Source organism: Microchirus variegatus (genome assembly GCF_963457635.1).
Source record: "Microchirus variegatus genome assembly, chromosome: 4".
Classification (NCBI taxonomy): Eukaryota; Metazoa; Chordata; class Actinopteri; order Pleuronectiformes; family Soleidae; genus Microchirus; species Microchirus variegatus.
Window position 1 is genome coordinate 38,469,110 of NC_139805.1, and position 13,808 is coordinate 38,482,917.

The window sequence follows — 13,808 nt, forward strand, 5'->3', positions numbered from 1 at the left end:
TGTGACACTCACAGATTATTGTCCTAGAATCCTGACTCATCAAAACATGACGAGGAGATGACCTCCAGCCACGGCCCCGCCCCCTGGCCACGCCCCCCTGTTACCACCACCACACACACACACACACGTTATTGACGTGAGGATGAAGGTCACAGGTTTGAGTTGAAATTGAATTGACAGAAGCTCCGCCCCTCACTGAAGCTGTAGATCATAGAAATATAAACGTTTATATAAATGTGCTGTGTCATCATTGGTAAAAACATCTGACTCAGCACTTTAAACAAACACTGAACTGAAATACTAGTGAACGTCTGACACTGAACTGAAATACAAGTGAACGTCTGAACTGAAATACAAGTGAACGTCTGACACTGAAATACTAGTGAACGTCTGACACTGAACTGAAATACAAGTGAACGTCTGACACTGAAATACTAGTGAACGTCTGACACTGAACTGAAATACAAGTGAACGTCTGACACTGAACTGAAATACAAGTGAACGTCTGACACTGAAATACTAGTGAACGTCTGACACTGAAATACTAGTGAACGTCTGACACTGAAATACAAGTGAACGTCTGACACTGAAATACTAGTGAACGTCTGACACTGAAATACTAGTGAACGTCTGACACTGAAATACAAGTGAACGTCTGACACTGAAATACTAGTGAACGTCTGACACTGAAATACTAGTGAACGTCTGACACTGAACTGAAATACAAGTGAACGTCTGACACTGAAATACAAGTGAACGTCTGATACTGAACTGAAATACAAGTGAACGTCTGACACTGAACTGAAATACAAGTGAACGTCTGACACTGAACTGAAATACAAGTGAACGTCTGACACTGAAATACTAGTGAACGTCTGACACTGAACTGAAATACAAGTGAACGTCTGACACTGAACTGAAATACAAGTGAACGTCTGACACTGAAATACTAGTGAACGTCTGACACTGAAATACTAGTGAACGTCTGACACTGAAATACAAGTGAACGTCTGACACTGAAATACTAGTGAACGTCTGACACTGAAATACTAGTGAACGTCTGACACTGAAATACAAGTGAACGTCTGACACTGAAATACTAGTGAACGTCTGACACTGAAATACTAGTGAACGTCTGACACTGAACTGAAATACAAGTGAACGTCTGACACTGAAATACAAGTGAACGTCTGATACTGAACTGAAATACAAGTGAACGTCTGACACTGAACTGAAATACAAGTGAACGTCTGACACTGAACTGAAATACAAGTGAACGTCTGACACTGAAATACAAGTGAACGTCTGATACTGAACTGAAATACTAGTGAACGTCTGACACTGAACTGAAATACAAGTGAACGTCTGACACTGAACTGAAATACAAGTGAACGTCTGACACTGAAATACTAGTGAACGTCTGACACTGAAATACTAGTGAACGTCTGACACTGAAATACAAGTGAACGTCTGACACTGAAATACTAGTGAACGTCTGACACTGAAATACTAGTGAACGTCTGACACTGAAATACAAGTGAACGTCTGACACTGAAATACTAGTGAACGTCTGACACTGAAATACTAGTGAACGTCTGACACTGAACTGAAATACAAGTGAACGTCTGACACTGAAATACTAGTGAACGTCTGACACTGAACTGAAATACAAGTGAACGTCTGACACTGAACTGAACTGAAATACAAGTGAACGTCTGACACTGAACTACAGTTGGACGTGATCTCGTTCTCTAAATGTGATCTCGTTCTCTAAACATGATCTCGTTCTCTAAACGTGATCTCGTTCTCTAAACGTGATCTCGTTCTCTAAACATGATCTCGTTCTCTAAACGTAATCTCGTTCTCCAAATGTTGCAGATGAACTTGATCTCTTTCTCTAAACGTGATCTCGTTATCTAAACATGATCTCGTTCTCTTAACGTGATCTCGTTCTCTAAACGTTGCAGATGAACGTGATCTCGTTCTCTTAACGTGATCTCGTTCTGTAAACGTGATCTCGTTCTCTAAACGTGATCTCGTTCTCTAAACGTGATCCCGTTCTGTAAACGTGATCTCGTTCTCTTAACGTGATCTCGTTCTGTAAATGTGATCTCGTTCTCTAAACGTGATCCCGTTCTGTAAACGTGATCTCGTTCTCTTAACGTGATCTCGTTCTCTAAACGTGATCCCGTTCTCTAAACGTGATCTCGTTCTCTAAACGTTGCAGATGAACGTTCATGTTTCAGGACGTTGAATTCGTTCACGTCTTTAATCTCCGTAGCGACTGAACATCATTGCTATGGAGGCCTTCATCTTCATCATCATCATCATCATCATCACCTTCATCATCATCATCAAACCTCACACTGCAGCATCTTCACTGATTTTAAATTCTATTTCATCTGAGACAATAAAGAGGTTTCACATGAAATCATCTTCATCATCATCATCTTCATCTTCATCATCATCATCATCATCGTCCTCCATCTTCCCACATGAAGATAAATCTCCTCCTCTTCCTCAGTGTGAACCTGTTTTTCTGATTCTTCATCATAAACCTGCACATTATCATTCATCCTCTCATGTTTCCTTATCTCCTGTTTCCTCGTCTCCTCTGATCAAACCGCGTCATTGTCCTCGTCCGCAGCTCAGCCATAGAACCGAGCCGAACCAGGCCGAGCCGAACCGACGGTGACCGACGACGAACCCGAGTTACAGATTTAAAAAAACAACAACAACCGGAAATGTGATTTAAAAGCAAAATAAAAATGAAAGAAGGAGCGAAAAATCCTTACCTCATCACTGAAGAGCTGCGCGAGACTGACGGAGGGAGGGACACACACACACACACACACACACACACACACACGGTTTTTAATGCTGAGTTTGTCCACTAGGTGGAACCAGAGAATCATCTACTCATCATCATCATCATCATCAGTTCACTTCCTGTTCAAACACGAGATCAATTATTATTGATAACTGAAGATGAAGCTTCACAGGATGTTCACACACACACACACACGCACACAAACACACACGCACGCACAAACACAGACAAACACACGCACTGAGTGACGTTTAAATTACACGTGATGTAATGACTGCTTGCATCCAGCAGGGGGCAGTAATGTGACTTTAGATCGAGTGAAAAATCCAGATTTAATGAAATGTTGATAAAAACATGAAAAAAAAGAACAGGATTGCATCAGCTGACGTCACACAACAGGAAGTTGAAATGAGAGGAGTGCAAACACAAAATAAAACAGGAAGTGAATGAAACAGAATCAATAACAACATTTAAAATCATTCAATGATCATTAACACGTTCATTTTCATCATTCTGTTGCTAACGGCTAACATGAACTTAGCTTTGATAAATGATGGAAGCTAATGTAGCTGTTAGCCGCTAATGTAGCTGCTGAAGTCAAACACTGATGCTACTGAAGAAGCTACAGTTGTCGTTAGCATTAGCAGCTACAGAGAGGAGTGTGGAGTTTACAGTTGTCGCGGCAGAGTGGGCGTGGTCAGATTGTGTGTCGCTGCTAACAGCTACTGTAGCTAATACAGTCAGATTGTCTTTGCTGTGAGGTTCTGTCACATGATCCGCTCACAGACCAGCTGATCCTCTTCAAACCCACCTGGCCTGAAAGTCCCGCCTCCACCTGTGGACAGAAGAAGAAGAAGAAGAAGAAGAAAGAGTCAGTGATGGTTGGAGGATAAAGAGCAGCAGGGACCTTGGTCCTGATCAGAGCAGAACCCTGAAGAACCATGAAGAACCATGAAAAAACCTGAAGAAACCTGAAGAAACCTGAAGAACCCTGAAGAACACTGAAGAACCCTGAAGAACCCTGAAGAACCATAAAGAACACTGAATAAACCTGAAGAACACTGAATAACCCTGAAGAACCCTGAAGAACCCTGAAGAACCATGAAGAAACATGAAGAACCCTGAAGAACACTGAATAACCCTGAAGAACCCTGAAGAACCATAAAGAACACTGAATAACCCTGAAGACCTGAACCATGAAGAACCCTGACAAACCCTGAAGAAACCTGAAGAACCCTGAAGAACCCCGAAGAACCACGATAAACACTGAAGAACCCTGAAGAACCATAAAGAACACTGAATAACCCTGAAGACCTGAACCATGAAGAACCCTGACAAACCCTGAAGAAACCTGAAGAACCCTGAAGAACCCCGAAGAACCACGATAAACACTGAAGAACCCTGAAGAACCATAAAGAACACTGAATAACCCTGAAGACCTGAACCATGAAGAACCCTGAAGAACCATAAAGAACACTGAATAACCCTGAAGACCTGAACCATGAAGAACCCTGAAGAACAAACTGGTTTTGTCAAACATCTCTACTCCTATTTCAACATACGTCGGTTATTTGACATGTTATTATCTCCACTTCAGTGAAACTCCTGAATGTGTCTTTTCTTTAGATGCAGATAAAGCGTTAGATAGAAGGTCAAACCTGTTTAAGACCTTAAAGAAATTAGGCTTCGTTCTGAATTTTGTCACTTGGATAAAATTGCTATATTCAAGCTCAACTGCTTCTGTCCTTACAAACTCTCAGCTGTCACAACCCTTTAACCTCCATAGAGGAACCTGACAGGTGTGTGTCCTCTAAGTCCTCTGTTATTAGACCTGCCATAGAACCGTTGGCGATAGCAATCCACAGTTGTGAGAATATTTCTGGTATATGGAGGAATGGAGTAGAACATAAAGTGTCTCTATATGCAGACGACTTGTTGGGTTTAATTTCCCGTCCCGATATCTCTTTACCTGACATGTGATCTCTACTGAACTGTTTTAGCCAGTTTTCAGGATAGAGATTAAATCTGAGCAAGTCTGTTTCCCGTCAGTGAGGACACACCTGCATCAGACTAATCCATCTACACTTTTAGGATTGTAGAAGACAGATGAACTTATTTGGGTTTTACAGTTATTAAGAAACACAAGTGTCTTTTCAAAGAAAACTTTCTTACCTGTTAAATCACACTAGACGTTTGCCTTTCTATGTCCTTGGTCGGACGAATTAATTCCATCAAAATGAATATTCTCCCTAAATTTTCTTTCCAATCAGTTCCGACCTTCTGTCCAAAATCATTTTTCGCTACATTAGATTCCTCTATATCATCCTATATATGGAAAGGAAAGTGTCCTCGGCTAAATAAGGTCCATCATCTACAATTTTCAAACTGATTAACTCAACTTCTCTTTGTGCTCATCACTGTTTGCTACAGTTCAAAGTCACAGACACAGGATCATATATCCAAAGACAAATTGTCTCGTTTTTTGCCCAGATGTGGATCCCTGTTGTGACTAATGTAAGCGAGAGGAGGCTTCACTTATCCACATGTTTTGTACATGTCTTAAGGCCACATTATACTTCTCCGACTGCGTAATGCGTTATCCATCTGCGTCACCACGTAGACCACTCGAGCCTTTATACTTCTGCGTCGTGGTGACGGATAGGCACTGCAATTTCCCGCCCGATCAGTAGGGGTCGCTGCGCAAGGTTGTTGTGCTTTTGGCTACAGTGAGCAATGGCGTCCGAGGGAGAAAGACTGTTGTTGTTGAAACAGTGGCCGTTTCTCACTTTTCTGTGTCACTGAACGCAGTTTTAAGATAATTTGAGGCGAGAAATTGGCCATTTAGAGTCTAAACATGTGCTGTGTGTGTTAAGATATGACGTATTTATAGTTTGGCAGCGGCGTTATCGGCGATGATCAGCTCCGCCTCTGTGGACGCTCGGTGCTCACTGTGAGCCGGCACAGAGCAGCTTAGCTCGGCCTGTTCTGAGGACCAATCGCAGCTCTTGCCGTCTCCGTTGTCCCTTGACAGAGTGACGGACACTTAAAATATTCCGTGCAGTCGGAGACGACACAGAGGCTCTACGACAGGTTCTGCGTCGACGCAGAGGACTTTACGCAGGAGTATAAATTGGGCTTAAGTCTGGAGAAATACTGGAGGGAAGTTTTTTCCAAACCTTATCTCTAATTGTCAGTTTTAACATAGAGCTCAACCCTCTGGTCGGTCTTTTCAGAACCATGTGGAGGTGGATGATCACCTGACCTCAGATAAAAGGTGACCTCTGTCTTTTGCCTCTCTCTCCTGACTAAGGGTGCAATAATGTTTAGGTGTAAAGATGCTGTTCAGCTCACTCACACTCACTCACACTCACTCACACTCACTCACACTCACTCACACTCACTCACTCACTCACTCACGCTCAGTGGCTGAACGATGTTATGTCGTGTTTAAACCTTGAAAAAATACATTTTTCAATCCGTAACTCCAAAGAAAAATTTCAAAAAGTGTGGGGACCTTTTCTGGAATACTTTCATAATTTTAAAACTTGCTAGAGGTTGGATACCTCACATTCTGCTTTTCTGTTGTTTTTTTTATTTATTTATTTATTTATTTTATCAACAATACCAAGTGTAAAACTGTGCCCGATGCTTTTGGTCCATCTGTGAGTTCAGGATTTGTGTATATTTACTTCTCCATCTTGTTTTACTTTATTATATTTTAACAGACTAGAACCCGACTTCCAGCTGCTAACTGTATTACTCCAGGAATTAAGCACAATTTGTTTACTTTTTCTGTTTATTTGTTTGTGAATGTGTCTGTCTAGGTGAGGATATGTTAGGGTTAGATAAGTTCTCTCACTGTGTGCTTTTGTCATGTACTGTTATTTTCTCTTGCTTTTATGGATGTTTATGATAATTTCTCTTGCCCTATGAGTCGATTGTACACTTTATAAGCTCCTGTCAATATTTTACAATTTTGTATTTGTGTGAAAATTCAATAAAAATATCTTTGAGAAAAAAAAGAACCCTGAAGACCTGGACCCTGCCTCCTTGACTGAGGAAACACTTGACTGACCTCAGAGAGTCCAGTCTGAAGTCCAGACTCTTGACCAGACCGTTGAGCTCCTTCACAGCAGAGTCCTGCAGGTTGTTGAAGCTCAGGTCCAGGTCTCTCAGGTGAGAGGGGTTGGTCTTCAGAGCTGAGGTCAGAGAAGAACAGCTGACCTCTGTCAAGCTGCAGTCGCTCAGTCTGGAGAGAGAAGAACATTCAGATCAGAACCTCAGAACCTCAGAACCTCCTCAGACTCATGTCTTCATGTCCAGTCTCACCTCAGAGTCTCCAGTCCACAGTCTGGACTCTGTAGACCAGAACTCAGCTCCTTCACTCCAGAGTCCTGCAGCAGGTTTTCACTCAGGTCCAGGTGTGTCAGGTGAGAGGGGCGGAGCTTCAGAGCCAAGGCCAGGTGAGAACAGCTGACCTCTGAGAGGCCACACCCACTCAGACTGAAGACAGAAGAAAACATGACTCATCACTCTTTAACATGACTGTGCTTTGTTATTGTTGTCAATAAAGTTATGGACCTCAGAGTCTTGAGTCCACAGTGAGGACTCTGTAGACCAGCACTCAGCTCCTTCACTCCAGAGTCCTGAAGGTCATTTCCACTCAGGTCCAGGTGTGTCAGGTGAGAGGGGCGGAGCTTCAGAGCCCAGGCCAGGTGAGAACAGCTGACCTCTGAGAGGCCACACCCACTCAGACTGAAGACAGAAGAAAACAAGTCTAAGTCGTGTCTTTGCAGGTGTCAATCATGTTATGGACAGACAGGTGTGGTCTTAGGAGGACAGACAGGTGTGGTCTTAGGAGGACAGACAGGTGTGGTCTTAGGAGGACAGACAGGTGTGGTCTTAAGAGGACAGACAGGTGTGGTCTTACAGGGACAGACAGGTGTTGTCTTACGAGGACAGACAGGTGTTGTCTTACGAGGACAGACAGGTGTTGTCTTAGGAGGACAGACAGGTGTGGTCTTACGAGGACAGACAGGTGTGGTCTAACGAGGACAGACAGGTGTGGTCTTAAGAGGACAGACAGGTGTTGTCTTACGAGGACAGACAGGTGTGGTCTTAAGAGGACAGACAGGTGTTGTGTTACGAGGACAGACAGGTGTGGTCTTAAGAGGACAGACAGGTGTTGTCTTACGAGGACAGACATGTGTGGTCTTACGGGGACAGACAGGTGTTGTCTTAGGAGGACAGACAGGTGTGGTCTAACGAGGACAGACAGGTGTTGTCTTAGGAGGACAGACAGGTGTTGTCTTAGGAGGACAGTCAGGTGTTGTCTTACGAGGACAGGTGTGGTCTTACGAGGACAGACAGGTGTGGTCTTAAGAGGACAGACGGGTGTGGTCTTACAGGGACAGACAGGTGTTGTCTTACGAGGACAGACAGGTGTTGTCTTACGAGGACAGACAGGTGTTGTCTTACGAGGACAGACAGGTGTTGTCTTAGGAGGACAGACAGGTGTGGTCTTACGAGGACAGACAGGTGTGGTCTTAAGAGGACAGACAGGTGTTGTCTTAGGAGGACAGACAGGTGTTGTCTTAGGAGGACAGCCAGGTGTTGTCTTACCAGGACAGACAGGTGTGGTCTAACGAGGACAGACAGGTGTGGTCTTAAGAGGACAGACAGGTGTTGTCTTACGAGGACAGACAGGTGTTGTCTTACGAGGACAGACAGGTGTTGTCTTAGGAGGACAGACAGGTGTTGTCTTAGGAGGACAGACAGGTGTTGTCTTAGGAGGACAGACAGGTGTGGTCTTACAGGGACAGACAGGTGTTGTCTTACGAGGACAGACAGGTGTTGTCTTACGAGGACAGACAGGTGTGGTCTAACGAGGACAGACAGGTGTTGTCTTACGAGGACAGACAGGTGTTGTCTTACGGGGACAGACAGGTGTGGTCTTACGGGGACAGACGGGAGTTGTCTTACGGGGACAGACAGGTGTGGTCTTACGGGGACAGACAGGTGTGGTCTTACGGGGACAGACAGGTGTGGTCTTACGGGGACAGACAGGTGTTGTCTTACAAGGACAGACAGGTGTTGTCTTACGAGGACAGACAGGTGTTGTCTTACAGGGACAGACAGGTGTTGTCTTACAAGGACAGACAGGTGTTGTCTTACGAGGACAGACAGGTGTTGTCTTACGAGGACAGACAGGTGTTGTCTTACGAGGACAGACAGGTGTTGTCTTACGAGGACAGACAGGTGTGGTCTTACGAGGACAGACAGGTGTTGTCTTAGGAGGACAGACAGGTGTGGTCTTACGAGGACAGACAGGTGTGGTCTAACAAGGACAGACAGGTGTGGTCTTAAGAGGACAGACAGGTGTTGTCTTACGAGGACAGACAGGTGTGGTCTTAAGAGGACAGACAGGTGTTGTGTTACGAGGACAGACAGGTGTGGTCTTAAGAGGACAGACAGGTGTTGTCTTACGAGGACAGACATGTGTGGTCTTACGGGGACAGACAGGTGTTGTCTTAGGAGGACAGACAGGTGTGGTCTAACGAGGACAGACAGGTGTTGTCTTAGGAGGACAGACAGGTGTTGTCTTAGGAGGACAGTCAGGTGTTGTCTTACTAGGACAGACAGGTGTGGTCTTACGAGGACTGACGGGTGTGGTCTTACAAGGACAGACAGGTGATGTCTTACGAGGACAGACAGGTGTCGTCTTACGAGGACAGACAGGTGTCGTCTTACAAGGACAGACAGGTGTTGTCTTAGGAGGACAGACAGGTGTTGTCTTAGGAGGACAGACAGGTGTGGTCTTACGAGGACAGACAGGTGTTGTCTTACGAGGACAGACAGGTGTTGTCTTACGGGGACAGACAGGTGTTGTCTTTGGAGGACAGACAGGTGTGGTCTTACGGGGACAGACAGGAGTTGTCTTACGGGGACAGACAGGTGTGGTCTTACGGGGACAGACAGGTGTGGTCTTACGGGGACAGACAGGTGTTGTCTTACGGGGACAGACAGGTGTGTCTCACCTCAGAGTCTCCAGTCCACAGTCTGGACTCTGTAGACCAGTACTCAGCTCCTTCAGTCCAGAGTCCTGCAGCAGGTTCATACTCAGGTCCAGGTGTGTCAGGTGAGAGGGGCGGAGCTTCAGAGCCGTGGCCAGGTGAGAACAGCTGACCTCTGTTAATCTGCACTCACTCAGACTGAAATAATGAGATGAGAGATTAACTGGAAACTGGAGAAAAATCACGAGACATTAGAACTGCTCCTCTTCTCTGTGTGATTGTCCAAGAGCACCACCTAGTGGTGTAGCTAAGACTGACACCCAACATTAGCATGCTAACAGTGCTAGCGGCTGATGCTTTAACTGTGTCTGACCTCAGAGTCTTGAGTCCACAGTGAGGACTCTGTAGACCAGCACTCAGCTCCTTCACTCCAGAGTCCTGAATGTCATTTCCACTCAGGTCCAGGTGTGTCAGGTGAGAGGGGCGGAGCTTCAGAGCCCAGGCCAGGTGAGAACAGCTGACCTCTGACAGACCACAGTCAATCAAACTGAAAAAACAACAACAGGTCATGATCTGTCACATCAGTCTTGTTTACAGCATCCACTTCTCAGGGATCCAGGATGTTAAAGCTAGCTGTGCTAAAAATAGTTTTTTAGCTAGTTTACCTGTGGAGGCGGGTTCTCAGTTCCGTCTGTCACTGGTTCTCCTCCAGAACCTCCTCCACAGGTAAACTAGCATTGGCAAAATATTTGCAAATTTCCTGAATTTTTGAAATTCAGGAAATGATCCATTTGCCCTGATGCACTTTGACAGTGAGCTGAGATTCTAAAAAAAATAAGTATCTCGGAATGACTTGAAATTCAGTATCATAATAGTCGGCATCGCCCTGAACAAGGATCCGTTGGAAATATTTAAAAAGCTCTTAAGGAAAAAATTTAATTAATTTTTGAATTTCAAAAAATGAAAAATTTTTCCTGATGCACTTTGACAGTGAGCTGAGTTTCTTCTCAAAAACAAAAAGTATCTCGGAATGACTTGAAATTTACCATCATAATAGTCGACATCGCCCTGAACAAGGATCAGTTGAAAATATTTGCAAAACTCCTAAGGAATAATTTTCATGAATTTTTAAAATCAAAAGCAACAGTGCAGTAAACCTGTTTAAACATCTCTGAAGACAGTTTGTCACCTCAGAGTCTTCAGTCCACAGTCTGGACTCTCCAGAAACCCACTGAGCTCCTTCACTCCAGAGTCCTGAAGCTGGTTCCAGCTCAGGTCCAGGTCTCTCAGGTGTGAGGGGTTGGACTTCAGAGCCGAGGACAGAGAAGAACAGCTGATCTCTGTCAAGCTGCAGTCAAACAGACTGAAAGACAACAACAACAACAACAACAACAACAACATCCATTTACAATTGCAAAATAAAAGACTTTCTACTTTTCATGTGTGTGTGTGTGGTTCGTCTGACTGTGAGCGCCCCCTGCTGCTCAGAGGACACAGAGTCTGACCTCAGAGTCTCCAGTCCACAGTCTGGACTCTGCAGAAAACCACTGAGCTCCTTCACTCCAGAATCCTTCAGCTCGTTCTTCTTCAGGTCCAGGTGTCTCAGGTGAGAGGGGCGGAGCTTCAGAGCAGAGGGGCGGAGCTTCAGAGCCGAGGCCAGAGAGACACAACTGACCTCTGACAACCTGCAGTCACTCAGACTGAAGACAGAAGGACACACACCACACACATCATCATCACACACACACACACCATCATCACACACCATCACACATCATCATCACACACACACACACATCATCATCACACACACACACACACCATCATCACACACATATCACACATCATCATCACACACACACACACATCATCATCACACACACACACACATCATCATCACACACACACACACACCATCATCACACACATATCACACACACACACCATCATCATCACAGACACATCATCATCACACACACACATCATCATCACACACACACACATCATCATCACACACACCATCATCACACACACACACACATCATCATCACACACATCATCATCACACACACCATCACACACCAATGACATCACACACATCACACACCTGTGACCTCACACATCATCACACACCTGTGACCTCACACACCTGTGACCTCACACACCTGTGACCTCACACATCATCACACACCTGTGACCTCACACACCTGTGACCTCACACACCATGACCTGACCTGAGGTTCTGCAGACGACAGTGTGGACTCTTCAGTCCAGAACTCAGCTCCTCCACTCCTGACTCCTGCAGGTGGTTCCACCTCAGGTCCAGATGTGTCAGGTATGACGGTGAGGATTTCAGAGCCGAGCCAATGAGTTCACAGTGAGTCTGTGAGAGTCGACAGCGGTTGATTCTGTGAGAGGAAAAACAACACAAGTGTAAGAACTTAGTATCAGAGAGTGGTTCCAGTCCTGAGATCTGGACTCACCGAGCCCTCCTGCAGTTCCTCACAGCAGGAATCAGTCTCAAACGTCCCTCCACTGACGTGTTGAAGGTTCTCAGGTTGAACTCGTCCTGAACCTCCTCAGACATCTGCAGAACATAGGCCAGAGCTGAGCAGTGGATCTCAGAGACCTCCTTCGCTGGTCTTTTCTCAGCATTCAGGAACTCTTGGATCTCCTGGTGCACCGTGTGGTCGTTCATCTCGATCAGACAGTGGAAGATGTTGATGCATCTGTTAGGAGAGATGTTGAAGGCCTTCAGCCTCTTCAGGTTCTCGATGATTCTCTGGATGGTTTGTGGACAGTTCTGGGTCTGACCCAGCAGACCTCTCACCAGTCTCTGGTTGGACTCCAGACAGAGTCCATGAAGGAAGCGGACAAACAGGTCCAGGTGACCATTTTGACTTTGAAGGGATTTCTTCATGACTTCTTTCATGAATTCGTCCAGGATTGAATGATCTTCTTGTCTTCCCAGGAAGTCCTGCAGTACCTCTGTCTTCCTGTTGGTGAAACAGTGGATCATGTAGACTGCAGCCAGAAACTCCTGAACGCTCAGATGAACAAAGCAGTAAACTGTTTTCTTGAAGATCACACTCTCTCTTCTGAAGATCTCTGTACAAACTCCTGAGTAAACCGAGGCCTCTGTCACATCAAGACCACACCGGTCCAGGTCTTCTTGGTAGAACATGATGTCTCCTTTCTGCAGATGTTCAAAGGCCAGCCTCCCCAGCTTCAGAAGAACATCCCTGTCGGCCTCCATCAGCTCCTGTGGACTCGTCTCACGTCCTTCCTCGTACTTGTTCTTCTTCCTCTTTGTCTGAACCAGCAGGAAGTGTGAGTACAGGTCTGTCAGGGTCTTGGGCAGCTCTCCTCTCTGATCTGTGGTCAACATGTGCTCCAGAACTGTAGCACTGATCCAGCAGAAGACTGGGATTTGACACATGATGTGGAGGCTCCTGGACGTCTTGATGTGTGAGATGATTCTTCTGGACAGATCTTCATCACTGGATCTCTTCCTGAAGTACTCGTCCTTCTGGTCCTCAGTGAAGCCTCGTACTTCTGTTACCCTGTCAACACATGTAGGAGGGATCTGATTGGCCGCTGCAGGTCGAGAAGTTATCCAGATGAGAGCTGAGGGAAGCAGATTCCCCTGGATGAGGTTGGTCAGCAGCACGTTGACTGATGACCTGTGTGTGACGTCAGAAACCAGCGTCCTGTTGTTGAAGTCCAGTGAGAGTCTGCTTTCATCCAGGCCGTCAAAGATGAACAAAGGTTTACAGACAGCGAGCTTCTCTGCTCTGACCTTCTCTAATGTTGGATGGAAAACATGGAGCATAGTGAGAAGACTGTGCTGCTGATCTCTGATCAGGTTCAGCTCCCTGAACGAAAGCAGAATCAGCAGATTCACATCCTGGTTTTCCAAACCCTCGGCCCAGTCCAGAGTGAACTTCTGCACCGAGAAGGTTTTT

At 45.4% G+C, this 13,808-nt stretch overlaps 1 protein-coding gene across 1 annotated transcript in view; it reads right to left on the bottom strand.

The window, feature by feature from the left end:
• Positions 1–3,497: 3,497 nt before the first annotated feature.
• Positions 3,498–13,808, bottom strand: part of LOC310925567 (protein NLRC3-like) — an 11,440-nt gene continuing 1,129 nt past the window's right edge. Inside the window, exons 3-11 of the mRNA XM_083887545.1 lie at positions 12,327–13,808; positions 12,078–12,251; positions 11,349–11,543; positions 11,033–11,206; positions 9,868–10,041; positions 7,412–7,585; positions 7,160–7,333; positions 6,906–7,079; positions 3,498–3,665 (exon numbers count right to left, since the gene is read on the bottom strand). The exon at positions 12,327–13,808 is cut by the window's right edge and continues 310 nt beyond it. Coding sequence (XP_083743671.1) covers positions 3,632–3,665; positions 6,906–7,079; positions 7,160–7,333; positions 7,412–7,585; positions 9,868–10,041; positions 11,033–11,206; positions 11,349–11,543; positions 12,078–12,251; positions 12,327–13,808 — 2,755 coding nt within the window. The 3' untranslated portion in view covers positions 3,498–3,631. The remainder of the gene's footprint in view (positions 3,666–6,905; positions 7,080–7,159; positions 7,334–7,411; positions 7,586–9,867; positions 10,042–11,032; positions 11,207–11,348; positions 11,544–12,077; positions 12,252–12,326) is intronic.